Raw genomic sequence first — 26,687 nt, forward strand, 5'->3', positions numbered from 1 at the left:
TGTTCAATTTGCGACATCGCAAGGACTTAAATCCCGGCGAGAAGTGTCTGCAATCGGTTGGCCATGGAGCTGCTACTACTGGTTCTTCTTCTAGCACTCCGCTTAGCCGGCTCAGAAGTTCTCAAGATAAGTGGGTGTTCTTGGAAATTCGCCTCGATCGGTAGCTAAATTTCTGATTACTCCTATAAGCCTTTTGGATTGAGCCCGTTCAGCGGTCGGAATTCGATACTGATATAGCGGTGGTTCTCAAGGAGTTAGATGCACTGCGTCTTGATGTTAAGGTGGCCGATACCACCTTGACTCTGACCCGGTCGGAAGATGGTTTGGACATGCAGAGGTGTAAGTAAAACGTTGGCATTAAGGTGGGGTTTTGCAACTACCTATAAAGGTGCCTAGGAGTATGCTACATTTTATTATATAATCCAGTTTTCCCAGATTTTCTCAACCATTTGTCCTTCTGCAGTTTGTGAAATTCTGTCCTCTGTCGGCACCAGTGCCGTGATCGACCTCACCTACAGCCACTGGGAGGAGGGATACAACCTGGTCCGCTCCCTGGGCATTGGCTATGTGCGTCTGGAGCGGATCTTGCGACCGTTTCTGGACATGTTCGGTGACTTTATGCGCCAGAAGCGGGCCAACAACGTGGCCATGGTGTTCATGAATGCCCGCGATGCTGGCGAAGCCATGCAGCAGATGCTAATCGGCTATCCCTTTCGGACACTCATACTGGACGCCAGTCAGACCGATCCTGGCCAGAATTTTCTCAACCGCATTCGATCGCTGCGTCCGGCGCCATCTTATATAGCACTATTTGCACGTGCCGCCGCCATGAATGGCATTTTTGATAAGGTGAGCAAGTGTACAGCGATCAAGAATCGTACGAAAAAAGGAAATATTCAGATTTTCCGCCCTACAAAAATACATTTGTTGACCAAAATTATAAGTTATATGTTTGGTTGGTATTGGTAATTAGGAATCAAAATATGTAATTTTTTTACCTTTCGGACCATTTTTGGCCAAGTTATACCAAAAATACCAATCGTAAATATTGAATTTTTGCCGAAAATCGTTTTTCTGTTTTTTTGCGAACTTTATTTTCACTATTTTCATCACAGTATTCGAAATAGTGGTCCAAATATGGAATGTCATACCTCGTTGAGTTCGTAATTAATTTTCCAATAAAACTGTGTTCACAGAAAAAATTCAATTTTTTTTCAATTTTTTTTCAATTTTTGATGATGATTTTGGAATTGTCGCCGAAAATCGATTTTCTGTTTTTCTGCTATTATAAATATCAGTATTTTGATCAGAACATTCGAAATATTGGTCCAAATATGGAATGTCATACCTCGTTGAGTTCGTAATTAAATTTCCAATAAAACTGTGTTCACAGAAAAAATTCAATTTTTTTTTTTAAATTTTTTTTCAATTTTTGATGATGATTTTGGAATTGTCGCCGAAAATCGATTTTCTGTTTTTCTGCTATTATAAATATCAGTATTTTGATCAGAACATTCGAAATATTGGTCCAAATATGGAATGTCATACCTCGTTGAGTTCGTAATTAAATTTCCAATAAAACTGTGTTCACAGAAAAAATTCAATTTTTTTTTCAATTTTTGATGATGATTTTGGAATTGTCGCCGAAAATCGATTTTCTGTTTTTCTGCTATTATAAATATCAGTATTTTGATCAGAACATTCGAAATATTGGTCCAAATATGGAATGTCATACCTCGTTGAGTTCGTAATTAAATTTCCAATAAAACTGTGTTCACAGAAAAAATTCAATTTTTTTTTCAATTTTTTTTCAATTTTTGATGATGATTTTGGAATTGTCGCCGAAAATCGACTTTCTGTTTTTCTGCTATTATAAATATCAGTATTTTGATCAGAACATTCGAAATATTGGTCCAAATATGGAATGTCATACCTCGTTGAGTTCGTAATTAAATTTCCAATAAAACTGTGTTCACAGAAAAAATTCAATTTTTTTTTCAATTTTTTTTCAATTTTTGATGATGATTTTGGAGTTGTCGCCGAAAATCGATTTTCTGTTTTTCTGCTATTATAAATATCAGTATTTTGATCAGAGCATTCGAAATATTGGTCCAAATATGGAATGTCATACCTCGTTGAGTTCGTAATTAAATTTCCAATAAAACTGTGTTCACAGAAAAAATTCAATTTTTTTTTCAATTTTTGATGATGATTTTGGAATTGTCGCCGAAAATCGACTTTCTGTTTTTCTGCTATTATAAATATCAGTATTTTGATCAGAACATTCGAAATATTGGTCCAAATATGGAATGTCATACCTCGTTGAGTTCGTAATTAAATTTCCAATAAAACTGTGTTCACAGAAAAAATTCAATTTTTTTTTCAATTTTTTTTCAATTTTTGATGATGATTTTGGAATTGTCGCCGAAAATCGACTTTCTGTTTTTCTGCTATTATAAATATCAGTATTTTGATCAGAACATTCGAAATATTGGTCCAAATATGGAATGTCATACCTCGTTGAGTTCGTAATTAAATTTCCAATAAAACTGTGTTCACAGAAAAAATTCAATTTTTTTTAAAATTTTTTTTCAATTTTTGATGATGATTTGGAATTGTCGCCGAAAATTGATTTTCTGTTTTTCTGCTATTATAAATATCAGTATTTTGATCAGAACATTCGAAATATTGGTCCAAATATGGAATGTCATACCTCGTTGAGTTCGTAATTAAATTTCCAATAAAACTGTGTTCACAGAAAATATTAAAATTTTTTACAATGAAATTTTTATCAATCGACAGGTTCAAAAGGCTGGACTCTTTCAGCGACCGTTGGAGTGGCACTTTGTGTTTTTGGACACTCGGGATCCGGTATTTAAGTACAGGCGTCAGGCGGAACTGAGCACCCGGTTCACATTAAGCTTTCGTGCGATCTGCCGATCGATGCCCATGCCGGATCTTTACTGCAGAAGTGGCTTTACGGTATGTAGTGAGTGCTCCCACATTGAATGACACATCCTATTTCGATTCTTGTACTTTCTAACCCGCCAGATGCAACGTGCCATGCTGCTGAATGTGCTGCGCAGCCTGATAAATGCCGCCCAGGTGAGTCCAGTGTATCCGATGGCCATCTACCAGGACTGCAATGCCACCGCCTCATACACGGAGGTGGGTGATTCGTTGGAGAAGGACGACTACAACTGGCTGGACATGGTGCACTGGAGCAATTTCCTCGCGTACGCTACGCCTTTGCCACAGCTCCAGGGTAAATCCCAAAGCCCAGTGCCGGGCCTCAGCTTTGCGGTGAACATATCGGCCGGGTACTACAGTTCCGAGCACGAGGCGAAGACGGATCTGGCCGCCTGGTCGTCGGTGGGCGAGATGCGGCTGCTGAACGAGACCATCAGCCCGGCGCGTCGCTTTTTCCGGATCGGCACCGCCGAGAGCATTCCCTGGAGCTATATGCGACGAGAGGAGCGCACCGGTGAACTGATGCGGGATCGCAGTGGTTCGCCCATTTGGGAGGGCTACTGCATCGACTTCATCATCCGGCTCTCGCAAAAATTGAATTTCGAGTTCGAGATCGTGGCCCCGGAGGTGGGACACATGGGCGAGATGAACGAGCGAGGCGAATGGGATGGGGTGGTGGGTGATTTGGTCCGAGGCGAAACGGACTTCGCCGTTGCCGCACTAAAGATGTACTCGGAGCGGGAGGAGGTGATCGACTTTCTGCCGCCGTACTACGAGCAAACGGGCATATCGATAGCCATCCGGAAGCCGGTGCGGCGCACATCGTTGTTCAAGTTCATGACCGTGCTCCGTGTGGAGGTCTGGCTGAGCATAGTGGCTGCTTTGGTGGGCACGGCGATAATGATCTGGTTCATGGATAAGTACTCGCCGTACAGCTCGCGAAATAATCGCCAGGCATATCCGTATGCATGCCGAGATTTCACCCTGCGGGAGAGCTTCTGGTTCGCCCTTACTTCGTTTACGCCTCAGGGAGGAGGAGAAGCACCCAAGGCTATTTCCGGCCGGATGCTGGTGGCCGCCTATTGGCTGTTCGTCGTGCTCATGCTGGCCACATTCACGGCCAATCTGGCCGCCTTCCTCACCGTGGAGCGCATGCAGACGCCGGTGCAGTCGCTGGAACAACTGGCTCGACAGTCCCGGATAAACTACACCGTGGTTAAGGATTCCGATACGCATCAATACTTTATGAACATGAAGTTCGCCGAGGACACGCTCTACCGGATGTGGAAGGAGCTGGCCCTGAACGCAAGCAAGGATTTCAAGAAGTTCCGCATCTGGGACTATCCGATCAAGGAGCAGTATGGCCATATACTGCTGGCCATCAATAGCTCTCAGCCGGTGGCGGATGCCAAGGAGGGATTCGCCAATGTGGATGCACACGAGAATGCCGATTATGCCTTCATCCACGATTCGGCGGAGATCAAGTACGAGATCACTCGGAACTGTAACCTCACCGAGGTGGGTGAGGTGTTCGCCGAGCAGCCATATGCCGTGGCCGTCCAGCAGGGTAGTCATCTGGGCGACGAGCTGAGCTACGCCATCCTGGAGCTGCAGAAGGATCGTTTCTTTGAGGAGCTGAAGGCCAAGTACTGGAACCAATCGAATTTGCGTAACTGCCCGCTGTCGGAGGACCAGGAGGGCATCACCCTGGAAAGTTTGGGCGGCGTCTTCATAGCCACCCTCTTCGGCCTCGTCCTGGCAATGATGACCCTCGGCATGGAGGTGCTCTACTACAAAAAGAAGCAGAACGCTCTTGAGATAACCCAGGTGCGTCCGGTGGATGAGTTGTCGGGGTCGGGAGGTGATTCCTCAACAGCTCCACCCACTGCAACCAGCACCACGAAGCAGGCATGGCACATCCCTGTGCCGGAGGCGGAGGAGAAGCAAGCGAAGGTGTCGCCACCGCCCTCCTTCGAAACAGCCACATTCAGGGGCAAGAAACTCCCGGCCAGGATCACATTGGGCGATGGCAAGTTTAAGCCGCGTCAGGGACTTTACTCAAGGAGGAACCTTGGTACCTCCGGCTCCCAGAGTGGCTACATGGAATGAGGAGGACCACATGGTCGACCAGCACACAAACAAATATTTTTCTTGCCGCACCTAATATGCAGAATTTTCAAATTTCAATATTAAAACAAGCGAAAACTTTGCGTTATGAGACAACGTTTCGAAACTTGTTTGCACAGTTATAAACAACACAACCGAATAAAGTATTAATTTCATCTGATATTTTCAGATCTAAAATGTCTAATGTAAATTAATATTATGTGTTTTGAAAATTGAATTCCCGCTAACCGCTTCACCGTTTTAAAAAAAAAAGCCAGATTTAGCGGGGAAAAAGCTACGATTTACTCGTGTGGTATTTTTATATCGATACGATCCGATAGGTTCGAACAAATAACGCAGGCTGCTATCGAAGAACGATAGTTTCCGATAGGTCAGCTTTTTTCCCCCAGCTGAAAAATAAAATTCTTTGGGGTTTTAATCAAGGTGAGGTGTGAATAATAGGAACTGTGACGGCGGTCGCGGCAAATCGATTGCCGCATTTTGGATCGCACCTAGCGCGGTACTCTGTGCCGGAACGTTCCGCCCGGAATTGCGGAGCAAAAGTGCCACGAGACGTCGCCGCAGAATAGGAGCGGAAAACTCGGGGAAAATACGAAAATATGTGGGCTCCCGGCGGGGATATTAAATCAATAGTGGTGCTGGCGGCACTGGCGTCGCTTCTTTGGGCCCCACTGGAGGTCCTTGGGCGGAAGCATCACCTGGAAGTGAGGGTAAGTTGGGGGGCACCCTTGCCAGCCTGGAGCAACTGACTCATAGTTTACCATGTTTTCTGATTTACCCACAGAATGACCGTCGCCAGTACATCGCACTCAGCACCTTTGGATTCTACACTAATGGCCACTTGGATGTGCAGCTCAGCAAGCTGACTTTTGACGATGAACAGCCAACAGATCTGGTAGGTTATCCCGGCTATGGCATCCACCAGTTCCTCTTCTGACCAGCTTTCTCTCTTGCAGATGGGCCTGTCGCTGGACAAGACCACTATTGACCAGCTGAATCCCTACTTGGACTCGCATCAAAATAAATGCATTTTGGAGGAATCACCTAAAAACCAGATCAGCGGACCTATTCTCTTTTTCGTGTTGGACCTCAAGGAGCTGAAGTAAGTAACCTCTTTATTTTTGTATATATTTCTTTCTCATTTGATACCCCTTCTTCTGCAGAGTTCGTGTTAAGTGCTCCCCCGAATGGCACAATATGCACATCTACAACCAAATCCCGTCCAGAACCAAGCGAAACCCACACATGGCCAAGGTCAGCGATTCGGTCCTGTTTCGGCAAACTCGCTCTGCCCAAGACTTCTCCGTCGAAGGTCCAGATGAGTCCATGGAGGATCCCTTGGAGCAGGAACCGGCGGATTTAAAGTCCTCCTCGCCTGCTGCGGTCGCGGGCAAAATTGAGCTGCCCAAAGAGGAAGGTGCACCCAAGGTAGATGCCCCGGCCCAGAAAGTTGAGGCTATTAAAGAGGAGGCTGTTCCCAAGCTAGAAGTGGCTGCCAATCAGAATGTTTCTAACAAGCAGGAGCTACCTCGCCCACCAAATGCAGCCCCTAAAGTGGAGGAAGCCGTTAAGAGTGAGCAGGAGCAAGAAGAAGCCCCTGCTAAAAAGGATGAAATCCCCGCCAAACAGGAGGAAACCCCAGCAAAGCAAGTACCCGTAGAAGAGCCCAAAGTCGCAGCCCCACCACCGGCTGTAAATGGCCAAGCAGCTGCTCCGTCCCAAGATGATACTCAAGTGGATGTGAAAAATGGAAACACCGATACGGACACAGCTCCCGGAAACCCCTTCCCCCACGAGGACGATTCTGAAGAAGATTCATATGGACCCGACTCGTTTAAGCAATCGCAAGAAAACCTGTGCAAGGATTCGACCATGCCGCTGGTCAGGGAGACCATCGACAAGGTTAACTACTACAGCTTTAACTTCTCTATGATGGTGGCCACGCCCAGTGATGAGGGCCTGTACAACCTTTACTTCCACGCCTGTCCCAACTATCACACCTCAAAGATAATGTCCTTCAATGTGAGTAACAGCAACTATTCCACTTGGATCTTAACTAATGTGACTGACTTTCTTTTAGGTGGATATTGAGGAAAACAACAATGGCAACTACCTATCGGCTGGAGAAATGCCCCTGCCAGCTTTGTACTTCATGATGAGCCTGCTCTTCTTTCTCTCCGGCCTCTTCTGGGTTTTCATTTTGAAGAAGAGCAAGTGAGTATAAGTGGATGGTGGGGGAATTGCGAAAATAATAATTGTATTTTCTTTGCGGCAGGCACACTGTGTACAAAATCCATTATTTGATGGCCGTACTGGTTTTCCTCAAGTCGCTCTCGCTGATGTTCCACTCGATCAACTATCACTTCATTGAAAAGCGGGGCGAGCACGTGGAGACCTGGGCCATCCTTTACTACATTGCCCACCTGCTGAAGGGCGCCGTGCTCTTCATCACCATCGTGCTGATTGGCACTGGTTGGACTTTTATCAAGCACATTCTCTCTGACAAGGACAAGAAGATTTTCATGATCGTGATCCCACTGCAGGTGAATTTTAATTTTCTATGATTGCCCAAGCTAATACGGAAACGCATAGTAACTGAAACAGTTCTAATTAGTCATCAGCAATTAAAATATTTCATTGAAAGTTAGTTTTATTGCGAGGCGCTCATGGCTGATTTCGTCGCGTTCACGGTGAATTAAGTCTTGTTTGTCAATAGATAGTGTCAATAGATAGCGTGATTCGTATAATCTAAAGCTTTAGTGGTTAAGTCGATTCGAAATTCGAGGAACGTTTTGTTTGTTAGTTATTAAATACTAAAAGTATTCATAATTTTCCGCCTGCAGGTTCTGGCCAACGTGGCCCAGATCATTACGGACGAGTCTGATCAAAGCGACGCCGAGTTCCGCACCTGGCACAACATCTTCTTCTTCGTGGATCTGCTGTGCTGCGGCGCCATCCTGTTCCCGATCGTGTGGTCCATCCGACATCTGCATGAGGCCTCTGCGACAGATGGCAAGGCGGCTATCAATTTGCGCAAGCTAAAGCTGTTCCGCCAGTTCTACATCATGATCGTGTGCTATATCTACTTCACGCGGATCATCGTCGACCTGCTGCAGATGACGGTGGTGTTCCAGTACGCCTGGCTAGACGAGATGTTCCGTGAGATGGCCACCTACGTGTTCTTCGTGCTAACTGGTTACAAATTCCGTCCGGTATCCTCGCATCCATACTTCACTGTGCCGGACGATGACGAGGACGACGACGAGGTGGAAGTACTTACTGAGTCTGGTCTCACGGAGACGGTGCACCGGGTGAAGCAGCTAAACCGGAACCACGGAAGCAGCTTGGGCGGAATCACCATCATCGAGGGCAACGATGATGAGCGCGAGAACCTGATTGCAAAGCGGGAATCAAGCCATGAGTACGATTAGGCCCCTTAAGGGAAGCCAATTGAGCTGCATCACCAATATTCCCCGCATAGTCCGTAGTCTGTCCCCGGAGTCTTGGATGGGACTCATATTCTGAGCTAGTACTTTACCTTTACTTTAAAATATATGTTTTACGTTCAGCGCATCTTACGAGACATAAATAAGAAAAACAAAACAAATGCGATGGCAATGGAGGGAATAATCTCAGCATGTGAACTTGTATAGGGAAACGTCGGCACTACGTTTGGTGGGCACCAAATGCTCCTCCACCACCTCCACCAGTGCCCGTCCAGTCGCTAGCCAAGGAACCCTTGTAAATAAATAATGAATCCGCTTTACGGAATACTGAACGCTTGTGACACCCAGGCCCTATCCTTGGTTTAAGATATATATAAACATATACATATAAATAAATACATCTATGTAATTACTTATAATTTTATGAATATAACAAAGCTTTAATATGTAAACCCAAGATCTAATCTAATTTGAGCTGTGGCTGAAACTTGTAGAGATTAAAAACCAAACAGTGCACTCAATATGATCGAGAAATGCTAGTTGTTCAATCTCTAGAGGTTTCAAGGACAACTGCAAACGCATTTCCTCACCATTAAGTTGACCTAATTGTGTTCCACTTCCAAGGACGTCCTACATGTAGGTGCTGCCGAACTTCGGTATAAACTGAATGGTGTAGATCATGTAGGTGCCCACGGAACAGGCCATCTGCAAGGATAGTGGTTAAATGGGAAACCATTACGCGTCGAGAGTGTCCACCCACCCGAGTTAGAAGACTGAAGTCCAGGATTGTTAGTCCGAGGCAATCGATTCGTATCGGCTGATGCAGGAGCTGCAGCGAAAAGTTCTGAATCTGCAGGGAGAGATCAGGACAGCTGCAGCAGCCGGAGTCAGTGACTATGTTATGCAGCTGGTGGGCGATCCTTGGCACCACGACCATGCAGCTCTGCGAGGCGTATATGAAGGCGGGAATCTCGAACAAGGCGGGCACGATTAAGAAGTAATCTGTAAGATGATATTCTATATAGACCAGATATATTACAGTAATAGATTACCAAGTCACCATTGTTGGGCACATTGTTGTAGATGGTGTAGTACATGAAGTAGCAGTCCACGGCGATGCGTATGTTGATGGTCAGCAGGACGGCGAGGATGGAGAAGTTGAAGGCACCCTGGAAACATTTGAGCATGTCATACACTTGGCTATAGATGCGCTGCTTCTGCAGCAGTCGTCGTCGTAGGAAACTCTCGAATCCGGGAAAGCTCCTGCCCGTTTCGCTGGCGAATCGCGAGTACTCCGCCAGCAGTCCCATTTCCCGCTCCAAGGCGGTCAGCTGCTCCCGGAGCATCTCCAAGTGCAGCACAAACTGCAGATTTCGCAGGTACGTCAGCCACACGAGCGGCTCATAGGTGCTCCAAAAGAGCAACATGTGATGGGTCAGCGCTTGGAGCTGCCACAATACCAAATGGATCGCCACTTCGGCGCAGATCGCGGCGTACAGGAATATCAGATAGCGACGGATCTGCTGGAACTCACGGCGCAGGCTCACCAAACCAACTTTGTGGCCACCCAACTTGAAGTGAAGGCCCCAGAAGTTGGCCAAATCCCGCTGACTGCTCAGCGTCTCCAGATATATGGCCAGCATGGCCAACTCGGCGAATACGTATTTCAGGGCGTCATTGGCACAGCCGAACATGTCGCCGCGATAGAGAAACTCCTCGCCGCTGAATAGGCACACCATAACGAGGCAACTCAGCGAAATGAGTAGGAACAGGCTCCACGCCATCAGGCGCCTCCTAGTCCTGGCCGGATTCCCATCACCTGGCAACGGTAGCCCATGGAAGCCGAGCACCTGGTAGAGCCGCAGGTGGAACTGCAGAACCCGACCCAGACGGCCACTCATCGTTGACTACTCGGACGCGAAACCCTTCAGATGGACATGCCTTATCCCCGCGGCCGATCTCCCTTTAAATGGGCCACCGAACAACTGAGAAATCCATTAGCCTAAGTGGCTTTTTCAAAAACACTGAGAACAGTAGTCCATGTACCTTCCTCGATTTCCGTATTGAAGAGAATATAAATAACCAGAAAGTACAGATTGCTTGTGCCCACAGTCTACGCTATATAGTTTTATAGTTTTATAGGTTTATAGTTTTATAAGTAGAATGAAGGCTTAGGATAATTGCATTTAGTAGTAGTATTAAATTCCCATGGCTGAGTGAACCGGTATCCAAAGTTGAAATCAATAACAAAAATAGGTGCATTTCACTCTTGGACCATTCGAATATTTATTTTTAGTGTTTAAATCAACTAATTTGCGAATTCAAGATCATAATTTGTATATTAATTGGACAGTCTCTTTTTTATTACTGCAACTATTTTTATTACTCGATAAGTGGTTTTTCCAAGTGGGGTTTGTGCACTTCAAACTCAAAAAGAACATGAACATTAAATGGATATTTCAAATTACTTTTAAAAATTAGTTTCCGGAAAGTGTAATAACATTTCTTTAAGTGTCTGTAAACATTTTTTTATTTATCGCTTAAATCTTAAAACTGATACTAATACAACTTACGAAGCTACGAAAAAAAATGCAATAAATAGATCTTAGATTAGGCGCGGTGTTGGTACACCTACAGATAGGGCCCACTGTACTGGTAGCCACTGGATCCGTAGCCCTGGACATGGCCCACATTGTAGCTATCGACACCACTGTACGTTTCCGATGCGGCACTGTTGAAACCCTTGGCCTCGGGCCAATCCACCAGCGACTGGGATGGCCGACGACGCCTTGTGGCCGTTAGCGGTGGTCCATAGGTGTCCGCCGGTTCCTCCTCGCCGTACGGGTCACTGGATGGCACCTGGACGGATGGCCGGAAGTCAGTGCTACTTCCGGCCGAGGGTCGCGAGTAATCGTATCCAAAGGAGGATTCCTGCGGAGCTTCGAGGGTATAGGCTGGCGCCCTGGTTTGCTTGGAGCTTCGCTGGGCCTGACCGTGGCTGGGCGGGATGTAGGCGTGACTGGGTGGCGAGTACTTATAACCAGTGTCCGGCTCTTGGTCCACGTGCTCCTCCACGGGTGCGGGCTCCGCATAGGCGCCGGTCTGATGATGATGATGATGCTTTCCCCCGCTCGGATAGTGATAGCCAAAATCCTCGTCCACCTCCTCCTCCTCCACCGGATGGTGGTGGCTGTGATGATGATGCTGCGGCTTGGGCCGCGACTCAATCACTCGATACGTCTCCACACTGGGCTCGTGGTGTTCCTCGTAGTCATAGCCATGTGGTCTGTGCGGCTCCTCAATGATCGTATAGGTGTTGACCTTTTTCTTGGGCGGCGGCGGCGGTGGTGGCGGTGGAGCTGCCTTCCTGGCATACGTCTCCGTTAGGTGGTCGGCCAGCTCCTTGGCGTGATTCAGATAGTCCGCATGCTCGCTCATGTGCAGCGGCTTGTCCAGATCCGTGAGGATTACGCTCTCCAGCAGGGGACTGGGCTTGGGACGGGCTCGTCCTCGACTGCGGTATAACTGATGCGGATGCGGATGATGGTGGTAATGGTGGATCACCTTGGGCGGCGACTCCTCCGCCGCCGACTCCTCCTTGGGCACATGCACCTTGATGTGGACATACTCGTTGCCAAATCCCGCCACCAGGGGTATCAGCAGCACCGAGATCAGTGGCACCAGCAGATGGGAACGGCAGCTAATCCATGCCATGTCGTCGCGTCGAGTGGTCATCGCCTTATGGCCGCCGCCTTGCCAAAATTGGTTTAAACCGAAGTCTTTCTTTTGTCAAAATTTATATACAACAGCCAATGCTGGCGACGCCAAGCGTCTTGACCTACGGGGCCCTCGGGTGAAATGGATGCCACCTTGCCCTGCGTCGACCTTCGAATGCCCTCTGTGAGTATATGCATAATCTTCTTGTGCACATTAATAATGGAGTTTTTTCTCTTTTACCTTTTTTTGTTTATTATAAAATCATATTTATTAAAGGAGATATCCTGAAAATGTAATCTTCATATTTGGATCCATTTGTTTATCTAAAAAAAAATAACTTACATAAAAGCGATCATTAAAGTGATATTACTTAAGTACTTGAATATAAAGTTTCCATTCTGTTACGCAGTTCGGAATGTTCCACTTTGAATCATGCGTTTCATTCTGATCAGAATAAATTATTAAATAACTTTGCACATTTATCAGTTTCTGACGTATTGATGTCTTCTAGAAAAGAGTTATTTTAATATTAAATATATGTATTCAATAACAGTAATGAATCTATGAGTGATATTTCGTTTTTCTAGGTTTTCCGATGTAGCGCTACCAACGGTGTCACAATTCCGACATGCCCCAAAACGCAGGTGAGTGTAGGGGAGTGTTTGGGGCAACTGTAAAATGTCATTTTCTTGCAATCACCGTTCGACGGCATCTCACTATCTCTCTATCTCACTCTTGCGCTCTGGCCCCCGCGCCCTTTCTCTCTCTCGCACCGAAACTAGCGGTGGTTTTTGTGGGTTTTATTTGTTTTAACTTTTGTTTTCATTATTATTGAAATGGGATGCATACATTTTTCTAGCCGCCAGCCAAACAACAACGATCGAAAGTTAATACAAATTGAATAATGAAAGCGACCCGATCTGTTCGAGCCGAGCTATCGAAATTATCGGGGAAATTACCGTGTTCATTCATACCTAATCGATATTCTCACTTATATAATATCGGCGCATATCGCCAATACTAATTTTCAGTTTCGCGCTACGAAATTAATAAAAACATTTAATTGTGATGCTAATGGGGTGGAAAAAAAATAAACTGAGAAAGTTGCTCTGCTACATCATTATCACGATCATCATTTTCAGCATCATTATCAACGCGATTGTAGGCCACTTGGAAATCTCTCTCATATAGCAAACAAAACCCAACGAAAAACAATACAATTAATATGCAAGTGGCATCTGGATTGGATGCATGTATATTTTGAGAATTAAAATATTGCTTAAATATAATTTATTCGCATTGAATTTGCCTGCCTTAAAGTCTACAATTTTCAGAACTGAACCCCAAAACCAATCTATAATTCGCTAATGAATATATTAAGTGCGCTCGGTTCACACGCTTTTCATTTGGCGTGAAAATTAAACAGAAAATCGGGGAATGCAAAATCCAACCTAGTTAAAAAGCACAAAAGCAATAAATGAAAAGAAAAGAAAACGGCGAAACAATCGAAAACGTGTTTATATGGTCGGTAAACAAAAGCGAAAATATTCATGGTCAGTTGTTGGCTAAAAAAGGGGGGAATATCGGGGTATGCCGGGTATTTCCAGCACTCATATTACGTATACGCAAAGAAGAGGGTAACACAATGAGGCAAAAAGCGTTCCATTAAGCCGCAAAGCCTATTAGACAACGACTAATTGACTTACCAGCCGAAAGCATTCTAATATCTAGATTTTTGGACAGAGCCAACGCCTAATAAATAAGATGAATAATCTATGGTTTATGGAATCTGAAAGTTCTAAGCGGCCCTTAACCCCAGCTGGTTCTGCTCCCAATGACAATAGCTGGTGTTTTATGTTATACTATAAAATGAAGTTAAAGCAAAATATATATATTTATTCCTAATATGAGAAGCTGCACTTTGAAAGGCAAATAAACGAGTAGGGTCATTAAACTTGATTCAAAAATAAAAATACAAATATATAAATATTCCTGAACTCTAGACTTGCTAAAAAGCTGAGCATGAAGTCATAGTTATAACTACAAAATTGCATCAGCATCTCCAACGAAACCGAACTAAACCCAAGTTCGAGGTGCACGCACTACGTGTATCTCGGTCATTAGTGGGTTAACTAACGGTCGGTAATCGATAACGCCGCTGCAGCGCTCTCTGCCGACGTCGACTGCGGCAGTGCGGCAATGCGGCGACTGCGACGCCTGCCTTCGGCGGCGCCAAAACAAAACAAATCAGTTTGAATTCTGTCTTCAAGCGCTCTAGAACAAATCAGCTGGCGTTCTGATTATAAACATTGTTATTTGTTATTTTTTTTCCGTTTACTACTCTCATTTTGTTATCATCAACAGGCGCGTCTTACTCTTGTTTACCTCTTTTTTTTCGTTGTGCAAAGAGCTTTTCCCTGCTAAAAGATAAAGCGGTTCCCACAGATCGTCGAACTGCGAACCCATTTCAGATTGCAGATTGCAGATTGCAGATTGAAGATCTCCAAGATGTCCTCCGGTAAGATACTGCCACGTCGCCAGGCGGTTCCAGTCCTCTACACCAGGGGCACCCACTACGAAGTTGGCTTCGACATGGTAAGTTCTCTTGTCCTTGTATGCATACTCCCCCCACCAAAACTCGGACGACCCTTGAAGAACTCAGCTTGTGTCACGCAATCTACATTTTTAATGGTTCTCCGTTTATTATTAGACGTTTATTTGGGGAAGTACGGGCCAACACTTACAATGTTTGCTTAAAATAAAAGTTATTACCATATTAGCAGCTCTATTTTACAAAGTATACCTAAATATCCTTAGAATTCTATAGAAGATATATCACAATATTCTAAACCAAATATATCACGTTAATCCCCTAAATGGACCAACTTCCAGGCATAAGTAAAATACCTTAAAAATGCATGTTAATAATAACTAGAAGGGTAACTACGTTCAGTAACCACTACAGAACAGCCTTATCGGAACCTAATTACTATAGATTAAGATATAGGTCTGGTGTGCGAAAAGTGTGCAAAAAGTGCAGAAATTTAGCAGTTAGCTTATATCTATATTCCTCTATAGGGGGCTCTACATGATAACCCACATTTTTATCTGGATTGAGGTGGCAATAAACTAAAGTCGGTTGGGCTTTATCGTTATAGCCATGGCATTACCACCCAGAGACCTCGATTCGTTTGACAATTCCCGGACCCAGACGCTATTTACAAATGCAGATTCGTGATTCTCGTGGCTTTGTCTAACTGTCTTGTTTTTTTTTTCCTGCCAATCGGGCCAAGAATATTGGCTACACTTGCAAAACAATAAACCAATTAAGTGTCGATGTCTTCATGTAGTTTTGAATACATTAAAACTGAATAATATTCATTATATTTTAGTAGCCCCACAAAGTTTCCAAAATATTTATGTATAAATATTGAAATGTAGAAGAGTTCAAATAATATTCATTATATTTTAGTAGCCCCACAAAGTTTTCAAAATATGTATGTATAATTATTGAAATGTAGAAGAGTTCAGAGGTGTGTAATTTTTTAAAAATTTAATTATTTGTTGTAGTACCTTTCTCATGAACATCAGGAGGTTGATGGAACCCCTTGAATATGGCTTTTTTATATTTATTTCCTTACCCCGTCATAAATAAATGGCCATTATTTTGTGATGGACGTGCGTCCGCCTTCGTGTCCGCATGGACACGGGACCCACCCAAAAGGTTATCCCAAGTCAAGCGCCAAACACTTTGCAACGTATTGAATATATTGTACAATTTGTATAATTATTCATATTTTTGTGCCTTAGCTGGTGGCTTTGTTTACACTGCGATCGGTCGTGATCGATTATGTTTCTGTTTCTGTTTCTGATTCTGTTGTCTTTCATTAAGCAAACACTTTGAGCAATTTGGCGATTCGATTGGCGATCGTGTCCAAATGGGAAAGCATTTAATTATTTAGATATAAATATGTATAATATGTACGCAAAAAACTATTGTTTAATTGCAGGGCCGCACATTTGGGTCCATGATCAAGAACTTTCTGATCTTATCGAAGCCCCTCAACGAGACCTACTTGCCGCTCTACCAGTCCCCCAAAGGCAGTGAGTATCGCCTATGATGACTCTGGAGTGCCATCTTTGGTTTATTGATGATCTACATATGTACATTCGATTGGGTTTCCAATTCCAGGGCAGATCTACAACGAGACCCTGGGATCGGTGAAGGACAGCTTCCCGCAGTATGTTCGCGAACTGGAGGGCGTGGCCGATGGTGCGGAGGTGGAATTCCATAAGGTGAGTCAGCTAATTAGTAAGCTAATCACCAATTTGGTAACAAGCATTCAAGCATTTTAGCGAATTAAATACAGAATATAGAATATAATGCAATGCAATACAATTAAATGGCCATTAAAACGAATACACATAATTGCCAGATAGCTAGATAGTCAGATAGCCAGACTCGTGGCTCAAATATTGTAATTGTAATTGAACAATAATAATAATCGCACAACAAGGTCCGACGTCGTGGGAGTGTGGGTTCGAGTGTTCGAGTGTTCTATAGGGTTCTAACGGGCTTTTTGGCTCAAAACTATGGAAAAAAAAGAAAAACCATAGGTTTCGTGTTGCGTGTTGCCAGCTGTAGTTGCAGTGGCAGTGGCAGTTGCAGTTGCACTTGCAGTTAGCCGATTGTAGGCCCCCAATGACAGCATTAAATGCAATTTGCGAGTGCACTGCCCCCACCCCGAGTACAGTGCTAATTGGCTACGGTGCATGCTATTCCATATTCATGGCTTCGGTTGGCTGTTATCTAATCAGTCGCGGATGTGCAATTAGGTTTTCGCTTTTGATTCCGCTTCCAATTAATTCACTTGCACAATCGATCGAGTGGAAAATAGTGCGAAGGCGTTAACCGTTAGCAGGTTGCTTGCAGCGAGGGCGTACTGTGCGAAAAACAACTCGATATGGTGACCGTGCAGAGCGCAGACATTGAACTAGTTCCGTTTGCTGGGGTCTTGAGAATGATGTGATATGTGATAGACAGCCGGTCTCTTTGCCAGTTGACTATCTCTCGTTTACCCTTTTACGGGATCACTGCACTTGGCCAACCAAATTGGTAATCTAAATTTATCTAAATCTACGGCTTCTCTTATGCATTTCTTAAATATTTAAAAACCCAAGTGATCTTGATTCAAAAACACTTCAGATGTTCTTAATACTGAGATTTATATCTAAGATGCAGAAGTTATTCCGTTTTAACTTCATCAGCTTTTATATGATCTAGCTATACTGCTTATAAAATATTACAACTTCTCTTGGAACAAAAGGGTATTCAAAGGCTTTAATGGCCAAGCTCAACTTTTTTGTAAGCCAATTTGTCATTGGTCAAGGCGCACATATAAATAAAAAGCCGTCAAGAGAAGCCGGCGAAAGACGGTGAAGAACCCTTGAATGGCTTCACTGAATTGGGACTCGATTCTTTGAATCTAAATTCAGCGTGGGATTGGGATTGGGATGGGAACTGGGAGTGGGTATGGGAATGAGATGGGGGGCAGAGTGAAAGTCATCCAATAAACGGGCTCATTTGCATGGCTAAGTAGCTCGATGTGGATGAGGATCGTATCGTATGGTATGGGATCGTATCGGAACGTTTCGGATGATGTGGATGGAGCTGAGCCGCCTCGATAATGTGTTATAATTTCTGCGCTAAGCGACTCCGATGCCAATTAATTGCACGCAAAAATCGCACCGACCTTGGCCAAGTCTACATAGAATATTTGTCTATATCTGTGGCTATGTCTATGGCTATGGCTATGGTCATGGTGCGTCGCCTTCGTCTTGCTTGGATTGATCATTATGGCGCCCAGCTCAGGTGGTGATGGTGATGGCGGTGATGCAGGTGATGAAGGTGATGAAGGTGCTGCTGGCGATCGAGCTGGTGGCATTCTATAATTCAAATTAGTCGCATTATGAGTGCATTAAAACCGACGATTTTACGAGGCATATTATTATTATTGTCTTTCGCGATCGCACTACTTATTAGCCTTACTTATTAGCAGCCGGCTCCCAAATGATCGACTCATAGATAATGGCTTGGCTTCACCTGGGATATATTAGTGCTTAATTATTTTTAAGTGATCTCTGGTTTAAATGAACTAATTAGTCGTTCTGTCACATTGTTTAGTAATATATCTATAACTATGTACGAGTATTGTATTATGTAAAATCTACGATTTTCTTTTAAGTGTTATGTTAAACTGGTTATGAAGTTAATGCATTTTATTAGCCAAATGATGTCGCCAAAAGTGCAGCTGCCTATATTGTTGCGATAATTGCGTATGCACACGACTAATCTTACACTCTTTATTATTGCAGCTATTTTTACTGCATCTGGACGAGATTCTGCCCCAGGCATTGAAGCACCAACCACGCAGCAAAAACCAACCCACCGGCTGTTCCACCATCATTGTTAACCAGAAGAATTGCGTGAGTGGTGGCGACCATTTGATTGATCTGAATTGGTTATTAAATACATATTTAACTTAATAGCGCCTTTTGGGACACACGGAGGATGCGCTGACGGAGACCCTGAATCACTACTACTTCGTGGTGGCGCACATCATCAGCGACAAGCCGCAGGGCAAGTACAACGTCAAGGAGGAGCACTTCATGTCCCTCTGCTACGCCGGCCATCTGCCCGGATACACCATGAGCCAGAATCACCACGGACTGGTCTTCAGCATCAACACCATCAGTGCGGAGCTCTTGCGCAGCGGCAAAACCCGTAAGTACCCAAAAAATCCCAAAAATGGGTATGATTTTTATTGAATTTATTTCTCCAACAGCGCGACACTTCATCACCCGGGCTCTGTTGGCCACCAGCAACGTGGACGATGCCTTCCGGGTGCTCAAGGATGCGGGAGTGGGAGCAGCGGATGCCTGCTCCATCAACTTTACCTTCCTGGCGTAAGTTAAAAGGGTATCAATTGAGCGGTTTTACTTATCCGAGCTTCTTCGCAGTGATCCCCGCCAGATGTGCTACAATGTGGAGATGGCTCCGTCGCCGGAGCGCAAGAATGAGTCCCACTTGAACATCAAGGAGGTGCCGCTGGGCGAGCACAACTACCATGTTAACCAGTAAGTACAATACTGAATTGATAAATGTGCTGAAATAGCTGGCTGATCCTTGCGTTGCACTGCAGATTCGATCGCATCCGGCAGGATCAGGCCAACGATCTGATGATCAGCTCGAGCATCTCGAGGATGCAGACCTTTGGTGCCTACAATCCGCCGATGAGCGAGCAGGATGTGCGCCACATGCTGGGCGACGTCTCCGGCGGAGTCTACTGCGTTTGGCGGGAGAACCACAGCTGCGACGAGGTGGTCAAGACCATTGCCGTGGGCATCTTCGATCTCAGTGCCAGGACCATCTCGCTGTACTCCGACAATCCCAGCGAGACGGAGCCACACTGCCGCCTGCCGCTCCTCTACAAGTAGATCCGTAGTGGCAGCAATGGCATCCATCGCGTCTTTACTTAAACATTCGCCACTGACTACAAACTTAAAATCAATCTATGATCTGTCAGATACAGGTATTGCCTTTGATCTTTGGATTTCACCATATATGCGCGTATATTTTATACAATATTGATCCAAATTATACCGAAACTATATCAATTTATCAGTATATTAACATTTTTAAACATTTTTTAGACCAAAAATACTTTAAATATATGTTTTAAATTACTCAAAAGAAATTCATTTTCCGTTTCTTAGCTCATTCTAAATTTACTGTATTACGTTTTGACAAAAGTCAATTGAATTTATACATACTCATTACTTTGGGTCATCGAAGGTCTCTTTTTATTGATAAACAATAATGATTTTAACGGAATCTGATGTAACTATGTATATTAATATGTTTTTAATAAATAAACATTTTTGTTTTATACAAATATTTGAATACCAAATAGTTTTTACTTCTAGCAATCGAAGTAAGTGTATCGATCATAGCCCCCAATTCAGAAAGTTCATTAAAACATTTAGGTATGTATAATCGGAAGATAGAAGAAAGGACTTTACCCGTTAAAAAAGACACGATCTTTGAATATTCTACTTAGTGATGCTATTTTTGTATTTTGCCAACCGTTCTTAATGTAAACCTCAATCCAAATTACTGGGCACTGGTGTTTATTGTAATCTCAGCCAGCCGTAAATTTCTCATCCCTTTGGCTAAAATGGATACCTCCACCGAGGTGATCCATCCCTCTTAAAGGATAATCCAGCTGTGTTTCGGTTTGTTCGGTTCCTTGGGAGATATCCTGGATGGAGGGTCTAGAGCTTTCGGAGTTTGCTGGCGACGACGACGGGATTATCACGCCGGATTTCGTTGGCGCCCATCTCGCGATAGTCGAAATTGCATTCATGGCGGTCACTGTAGCGGTGGACGGCGCAATAGGTGCCACCACAACGACAGGGAAAACCGCCGGTGAGACCGAGTTTCTTGCCGCACTTGTCGCAGCGCTTCTTGGTGGAATCCTGGGCCTGATCCCCATCCTGATCCTGGCTGGAACCGGCTGACGTGTCCTGATTGGGAACACCATCCTTGCCGTTCACCGCCTTCGAATCCTGCTCTTCCGCCGGCGCCTGATCCTGCTGCTTTTGCTGCTGCTGCTGCTGCACATCCCCCCGGTGGTGCTGTTCCTGATCCTGCTGCTCCAGGTGGTGGCTCTGCCCATGCAGCTGGATGGATCTTGGCGGCTGGAGGCCCGCATCACTGCCGCACCAGATGATGGTATGCGGTACGCCTGCGCTTCCCATTTTCCCTGGTTTTCCGAATCTCGCACCCAGGCTCCGAAATTGGCTCTATTGTAGCATATTTTCGAATTTTGCAGCTCTGACCTGCTAGATTACATACAGTTTTGGTCAAAAGCAAAAATGATTTTTTAGTTTTGACTTTTGAAACCAAGTTTCAAACGATTTTCTGTACATTTACTTCGTTTGTGACTTTCAGTCCATTTGTATTTACAACGTTTAACGTTTGCTTGCAAATTGTTAGCTGAAAAAATTGGAATGTTATATTGAATATTATATTGCATGTGCTAAAATCGATATTTGGCTATTTCTAGGCATTCCCATTGATGACATCGGACATGTGGCGCTTGTACCACTCACCCACTGGAGTGGACAGCACGCAGACAAAGGCCCGGAAACACCAGTCGACCACCGCCTGCGATCGCAATCCTCTAGAGCTCGTTTTCGCATTGCACCCGTTGATGGCGGGCAGTGCCTGCTCCACATTGAGGCGTCTCTCGCCCCCGAAGCTCTGGACGATGCGCTGCGCCTGGAATCCGGACTCATCCAGCCAGAGTTGCAGCCGCGACCAGAAGCAATGCAGATAGTGGCGCACATGGGGTGCATCCTCGTACTGCATCCTGTCCAGCTGCAGACGCTGGTCGGCACTCAGCTCCCTGCCGCACTGATCACGAGCTCGCAGAAGGGCCAGCGACTGGGAGGATCGCATGGGAACCGGAAGAGCAGGAGGCGTCACTTCCAGCAGCAGGAGCAGCAGGAGCAGCAGCAGCAGCTGGAAATAGTTGATCCAATCTATATGTAGATGCAACTTTCGGTGGGCGGGAACACCAAATCCTTTAGGTAACTATGTAGTATTTATCTCTTTTATATTATAGTTTATTTCAGACACGAGTGTGACTTTTTTCTTCAAGTAACTACTAACTACTAAGTAACGCTTGTTTTGCATACAACAATGAACTGAATATTATAGTATGGTCGCAGATGCATGACCTATTTGAGTGGTTCCCTCGGCGTCCAATTGCAACCGGTTTGTTTGCCAGTACAGATACATATACTCGTAGTATGTACCTGCAAGTGGGCCATAAATCTCATTTACTCACCCTGAGCAACCAGATCCGCGATCTCCGCATCACTCCCATGGCGATCTCATCCGGAGCACTGGCAAAGCTGGACTAAGTTCTAAAAGGAAGGGAAAATTCCAGTGGGTCGTGGATCGTGGATCGTCGTTAACCCGATTGGTTGACCTACGACAACTTAAGCTATATATTCATGGAAAAACTGGATAAGTAAGTATATATCCGCAGATTTTCAACTATTTCAATGGCATGTTTAGATTTCATTAAAAATATTTTATTCTAATATTGAGTAAGTGTTTCATGTAGTAACGGAATGTAATGTAAGTCCAGATGAGCATTTTTCTGCACTTACTTGCCTGTTTGGCGATCGCATCTGTTTTGGAAAATTCAAAATTCTCGGAGCACTTGGTAAATCGATATTGGCCATTTCGAGTTTTGTTTTTGATGCGAAATTGGCAGTCACAGCTGCCGTTCGTCATCTGTTTTATGTTAGCACATAAGTCGCGGATATATATTGGCATTTACTCGTACATGTACATGTACATGTACTCATATAGATCACGATCAACCGCAGATCATGTGCATATGGAATGAAAGGAACGCAGCAACATTTTCAATTTCGTAACATTCCACGCCCGCAATTAGCTTGTAAACAAGTTCATATATTTTTTGTTTTTGCTCTTTGCCTGCCACATCTCAACTCAACTCATCTCGTCTCGTCTCGATCGGATACTTCAGGTGTGGACCCAAGGAATCGCAATCGGAATCGAAATCCATGACCAGACCAAATCCGCATCCACATACCCACATCCACAGCAGCCAGAAAACATGGCGCATTCAAAAGCAAATCGAATTGAATTCGATTCGACAGGCAACCGCAACGAGAGCAATAAAATTGATTGCGTTTAAGTGTAGAAAAATCAAATGCGAAATTCGCCTAAATTCGCCAAAAGTATCCGGCGGTCGGTGGGTGGACTTCTGGGGGCTTTGAAAATGTCCATGCCGTGTAATTGGCATTGAGGTGAATGAAGTTTGGCATTCCCCTGATGGCCACCATCTGTATGGTGGTATGGTCCAGATATATGTACATATGTATGCCAAATCATATCCAACGATGTGGACTAGCTTCACAGAGATTTTGGAAAATATTCGAAAATATTCCATATACGATCAGTTAAAGTTGATAGTTAAAGTTGATAGTTAAAGTTGATAGTTACCAGAGAACTGAAGCAAGCCACCGGCTCTATTTGCGCCAATAACAAACCCCCGGGCGTTTTGCCATATATATTATGGCAAATGCTTATATATTATTAAATATTATTTATACTTAATTAACACTATTCTATTTCTATTTTTCTAGCTGGCATTCAAAGTGAAATTATAAAATTATAAGTAAGATAGCTGAAAGTATTACGTTACATTAAAGGGAAATAATGAATAATACTAAATACTAAATAATACTAAGTTCTAAATACTAAATAATACTAAGTACTGAATACTAGATAATACTTAATACTAAATAATACTAAATACTTAATACTAAATAATACCAAAATATATGTGCCCTCCTCTGCGCTTCTCAAAAGTCCTACGTAAGCAAACAACTTTTTCGATGTTTTTTTTAAATACTAATTATGAGTGAGTGGTGCAGTGATATGTGATACGTGGCTGGAGAGGATACCAATAATGTGAATTCGACTGGAGGAACTGGAGGAATGCCTGAGCTAGCTATTTTCCAGGAGCTACGTGGCAAGAGCTTGAGGAAAGGGGTGAGTACCTGTCTTGCAGTTCTCTGATAGTTACACTTCTGTATGCCAAAAAGTATGCTACAAAATTGTTGCCGCTCTGAAGTTACCTACTTTGATAAGCAAAACGTTTTAGTTACCATCTTAAAACTCTTATTTCCTTTTTCTTTGAACCCATCATATCATGCAGAAAACTTTATGGACTTACAAATTACTGTCATTTAAGATATTTAAAGCAAAAAGTACACACTCAAGCGTAAATTAACAAATAGGAAAACCCATTAATTGGCCACGCATCATTTTGCTGGCCTCGTGTTTGGGTTTCAAGAAAGCAATCCAACTGAAATCGAGTGCATTATGAGGTAAACAAACCATTTCCATTCATATATCTGAGCACACTATATAGTATCTATACCTCTGTATATATCTATATCTACATCTCCAATCAGCAGCTTTATCCTTCCATGGCGAAAACTTCACGCTTGCAGTGATCTCGTAGTACTTTATGTATAACAATATTCATTTCTATATTGTGTGGTTTATTCAGCGGCAAATTTGTCGCCTTCAGAAAATCCCCACCTTTCACCACCCCATGCCACGCCCCCTAGCGGCTACACCGCCCCTTTTTGTTTGCCAACGTGACAAAGTCGCGCAAAAATTTTAATTGCTATTTTTTTTCCTGTCGCTCTCGTCGTCGCATTGCATTTTTGCCTACCTTAAAATTATAAGTAAAATTAACAATTTTTAATTGACTCTGAAAATTAGAGGAGGAGGAAAAGCGAAAGAGCTGCAACAATTACAAGAAAAGCGCGAAAAGCGCGAAAAATGGCATACATTTGGCTGCAGCCAGCATTTTGATAGAATTTTTTAGTGGGGCGTATGATTGAGGGTATTAAATGGGGTATAATGGTACCATTTCGTATTTGAAATATTATAAAAAAATGCATTATACTCATATTATAAGTACCGCATTTAAACTGAAATTCTCAGAAGAGACAACATTGCGTATAATTGATTTTTGCACACTTGAACTTGAAATATCACTCATACGCTTTAAAATCAATCATACGCAATGTTATCTGTTGTGTGCAGTATGCCATTTGTTCTACTTCCAACACAGTTTCTTATTATCCAAAATATTATTTGAATATATATTTAATTGGTGCGTGAGATTTTCATCTCGATTAACTAGCAATTAGCTGCCACCTTGCACAGCATTTTCCATTTTCTATTTCCACGCAGGAAGTGCAGGTGCGAAAAGTCAACGGGCAAGACAAGCGTCAGTCTGGAGTGCACTCACCTGGCAACAAAATCATTAAGTTTCGCATATATTGTATATATATATATATTCCGTGGATCAGAACGGATGGGATATTCCGCGGTGGCAACTTTGTGACACGACATGGCCAACGTGGCCAATGTGGCCAATGGTGGCGCCAAATTCCCCATTGCCAGCGGAGCAGAGCAAAAACGCGTCAAAGCGCCAATAAATTGTTGTTTTCGTTTTTTTAGTTCTATTTATTTAATTTTTTTTACGTATGGCATATGCACATTTTGCAAGCCATTTGCATGCATCGAATTTTATTATAATATTTTAGTTTGGTCTTTGGCTTTTTTCCTGTTTGTTTCTTGTTTTTTTGATTTTTGTTTTTTGGTTTTTTTTTCACATTTGTGCTGCTTGATTTGCTTGGCATTATTTTGCATTTCATTAAATTAAAGTTGCTGCTGTCGGAAGGCAAAATGCGGAATGGTTGGCCAATTCGCGAGGCATTCGAGGCACGTGAGGCGTCTTCGTCATCGCTGCCATCCGGTGGGTGGTTGCGGGTTTTTGCGGGGCATCCTGCATCTTGCATCTTGCATCTTGCATCTCAAATCTGAAATATATAAAATGTGAAATCTGCAAACTGCAATCTGCAATCTGCAATGCAAAATCTGAAATCCAACATGGGAAACAGCGAGGTGACGAAAGGGACGGCGAAGGCAGTGGCCAATTTGCAGTTTGTCGAATTCATTAAGTTGCTTTTGCTGGCACTTGCTCGACGCATGATCAAAACATGCCGAATGCAAACAGCAACTAAAATAATAATATTAATTCGGCAGGGGAAAAAAACAAACGCCCTTTTCGCCGCACAGACATACGAGTACAATTAAATATGCAAATCGGGCACATTACTCACTATTATCCAAGAAGTTTCCTTTTATTTAGATAACTATGCTGTAAACTTTGAAATTAACATCTTTAGGGGTTCAATTCAAACTGGGAATGTTGAAATATGCAGGCAATATAAGTCTAATTTGGTTTTGTATCTCTGTGAGCTGTATTCCATTAATAATTGCATTTATTCGAATGTATTTCCACACGTTGTGCTGTGTGCTGTGTGGTTTGTGATTTGTGATTTGTGTTTGTGTATTTTGGATATATCCGGAATTTATTCCGGCTACGGGGGACATTGCTCGATACTTCCGTGGGCGTATAAATCAAGTGCGGAACGTGGGGCGCAGTCAAGTGATTTAAGCCCACCCCCCAGCAGACAGACACGCAACCTGAGGGTGATGTCCACCTCCGCCTCCATGTCCATCTGCCATCTCCGATCTCGCCCAGAAACTCTGAGTTGAGTCCCGGCGGAGATCGTTCATCATCCGCTGATGGGGCGGCATTCTTGGCGCAACTCCAGAGCGCTGTCAGAGATGCACAAATCCACCATCCATGCCATGTGAATCGGATCCGTGTGTGCCGACAATTTTGAACACTCGTTTCGGATGTGCGGATATCTGTACATCCGCCGCCCGAC

At 43.8% G+C, this 26,687-nt stretch overlaps 7 protein-coding genes across 7 annotated transcripts; 3 read left to right on the plus strand and 4 right to left on the minus strand.

The window, feature by feature from the left end:
* The first annotated feature begins 63 nt into the window (after window positions 1-63).
* Window positions 64-5,079, plus strand: LOC122625178 (glutamate receptor 4). The gene is made up of 5 exons (XM_043805144.1): window positions 64-130; window positions 190-339; window positions 464-849; window positions 2,803-2,982; window positions 3,052-5,079. Exons 1-5 carry the CDS (start codon window positions 64-66, stop codon window positions 5,077-5,079), a joined length of 2,811 nt encoding a protein of 936 aa, XP_043661079.1.
* A 379-nt stretch (window positions 5,080-5,458) lies between these two features.
* LOC122625180 (protein GPR107) lies at window positions 5,459-9,000 on the plus strand. The gene is made up of 7 exons (XM_043805145.1): window positions 5,459-5,807; window positions 5,882-5,992; window positions 6,054-6,199; window positions 6,261-7,119; window positions 7,178-7,311; window positions 7,373-7,640; window positions 7,941-9,000. The coding sequence occupies exons 1-7, from the start codon at window positions 5,697-5,699 to the stop codon at window positions 8,526-8,528; spliced, it is 2,217 nt and encodes a 738-aa protein (XP_043661080.1). The 5' UTR covers window positions 5,459-5,696; the 3' UTR covers window positions 8,529-9,000.
* Window positions 9,001-9,050: 50 nt separating this feature from the next.
* LOC122625181 (gustatory receptor 8a) lies at window positions 9,051-10,444 on the minus strand. Its single transcript, XM_043805146.1, has 3 exons — window positions 9,604-10,444; window positions 9,304-9,545; window positions 9,051-9,248 (listed from the first exon to the last, which is right to left on the minus strand). Exons 1-3 carry the CDS (start codon window positions 10,442-10,444, stop codon window positions 9,174-9,176), a joined length of 1,158 nt encoding a protein of 385 aa, XP_043661081.1. The 3' UTR covers window positions 9,051-9,173.
* A 730-nt stretch (window positions 10,445-11,174) lies between these two features.
* On the minus strand, window positions 11,175-12,278 carry LOC122624821 (early nodulin-75). Its single transcript, XM_043804536.1, has one exon. The coding sequence runs from the start codon at window positions 12,276-12,278 to the stop codon at window positions 11,175-11,177; it is 1,104 nt and encodes a 367-aa protein (XP_043660471.1).
* A 2,246-nt stretch (window positions 12,279-14,524) lies between these two features.
* LOC122623953 lies at window positions 14,525-20,116 on the plus strand. Its single transcript, XM_043803357.1, has 8 exons — window positions 14,525-14,855; window positions 16,271-16,364; window positions 16,453-16,556; window positions 18,636-18,746; window positions 18,810-19,044; window positions 19,106-19,226; window positions 19,281-19,397; window positions 19,463-20,116. The coding sequence occupies exons 1-8, from the start codon at window positions 14,769-14,771 to the stop codon at window positions 19,755-19,757; spliced, it is 1,164 nt and encodes a 387-aa protein (XP_043659292.1). The 5' UTR covers window positions 14,525-14,768; the 3' UTR covers window positions 19,758-20,116.
* Window positions 20,117-20,368: 252 nt separating this feature from the next.
* LOC122623955 (zinc finger A20 and AN1 domain-containing stress-associated protein 2) lies at window positions 20,369-21,219 on the minus strand. Its single transcript, XM_043803359.1, has one exon. It carries the CDS (start codon window positions 21,078-21,080, stop codon window positions 20,595-20,597), a length of 486 nt encoding a protein of 161 aa, XP_043659294.1. The 5' UTR covers window positions 21,081-21,219; the 3' UTR covers window positions 20,369-20,594.
* A 165-nt stretch (window positions 21,220-21,384) lies between these two features.
* On the minus strand, window positions 21,385-23,133 carry LOC122623954. Its single transcript, XM_043803358.1, has 3 exons — window positions 22,503-23,133; window positions 22,175-22,318; window positions 21,385-21,846 (listed from the first exon to the last, which is right to left on the minus strand). Exons 2-3 carry the CDS (start codon window positions 22,211-22,213, stop codon window positions 21,385-21,387), a joined length of 501 nt encoding a protein of 166 aa, XP_043659293.1. The 5' UTR covers window positions 22,214-22,318; window positions 22,503-23,133.
* Window positions 23,134-26,687: the final 3,554 nt, after the last annotated feature.

This window comes from Drosophila teissieri, chromosome X, assembly GCF_016746235.2.
Source record: "Drosophila teissieri strain GT53w chromosome X, Prin_Dtei_1.1, whole genome shotgun sequence".
Lineage (NCBI taxonomy): Eukaryota > Metazoa > Arthropoda > Insecta > Diptera > Drosophilidae > Drosophila > Drosophila teissieri.

Excerpts from the sequence above, each read along its gene's own strand:
- LOC122625178 (XM_043805144.1), top strand. The coding sequence starts at position 64 with ATGGAGCTGCTACTACTGGTTCTTCTTCTAGCACTCCGCTTAGCCGGC. Across the intron at positions 850-2,802 it reads TGAATGGCATTTTTGATAAG|GTTCAAAAGGCTGGACTCTT; the intron begins GTGAGCAAGTGT and ends ATCAATCGACAG. Across the intron at positions 2,983-3,051 it reads ACTGCAGAAGTGGCTTTACG|ATGCAACGTGCCATGCTGCT; the intron begins GTATGTAGTGAG and ends CTAACCCGCCAG.
- LOC122625180 (XM_043805145.1), top strand. The coding sequence starts at position 5,697 with ATGTGGGCTCCCGGCGGGGATATTAAATCAATAGTGGTGCTGGCGGCA. Across the intron at positions 6,200-6,260 it reads TTGGACCTCAAGGAGCTGAA|AGTTCGTGTTAAGTGCTCCC; the intron begins GTAAGTAACCTC and ends CTTCTTCTGCAG. Across the intron at positions 7,641-7,940 it reads TGATCGTGATCCCACTGCAG|GTTCTGGCCAACGTGGCCCA; the intron begins GTGAATTTTAAT and ends TTCCGCCTGCAG.
- LOC122625181 (XM_043805146.1), bottom strand. The coding sequence starts at position 10,444 with ATGAGTGGCCGTCTGGGTCGGGTTCTGCAGTTCCACCTGCGGCTCTAC. Across the intron at positions 9,546-9,603 it reads CAACAATGTGCCCAACAATG|ATTACTTCTTAATCGTGCCC; the intron begins GTGACTTGGTAA and ends ATCATCTTACAG. Across the intron at positions 9,249-9,303 it reads ACTTCAGTCTTCTAACTCGG|ATGGCCTGTTCCGTGGGCAC; the intron begins GTGGGTGGACAC and ends CTATCCTTGCAG.
- LOC122624821 (XM_043804536.1), bottom strand. The coding sequence starts at position 12,278 with ATGACCACTCGACGCGACGACATGGCATGGATTAGCTGCCGTTCCCAT.
- LOC122623953 (XM_043803357.1), top strand. The coding sequence starts at position 14,769 with ATGTCCTCCGGTAAGATACTGCCACGTCGCCAGGCGGTTCCAGTCCTC. Across the intron at positions 16,365-16,452 it reads CTACCAGTCCCCCAAAGGCA|GGCAGATCTACAACGAGACC; the intron begins GTGAGTATCGCC and ends TTCCAATTCCAG. Across the intron at positions 18,747-18,809 it reads TTGTTAACCAGAAGAATTGC|CGCCTTTTGGGACACACGGA; the intron begins GTGAGTGGTGGC and ends TTAACTTAATAG.
- LOC122623955 (XM_043803359.1), bottom strand. The coding sequence starts at position 21,080 with ATGGGAAGCGCAGGCGTACCGCATACCATCATCTGGTGCGGCAGTGAT.
- LOC122623954 (XM_043803358.1), bottom strand. The coding sequence starts at position 22,213 with ATGGGAGTGATGCGGAGATCGCGGATCTGGTTGCTCAGG. Across the intron at positions 21,847-22,174 it reads CGCGGATCTGGTTGCTCAGG|CTGCTGCTGCTGCTCCTGCT; the intron begins GTGAGTAAATGA and ends AACTATTTCCAG.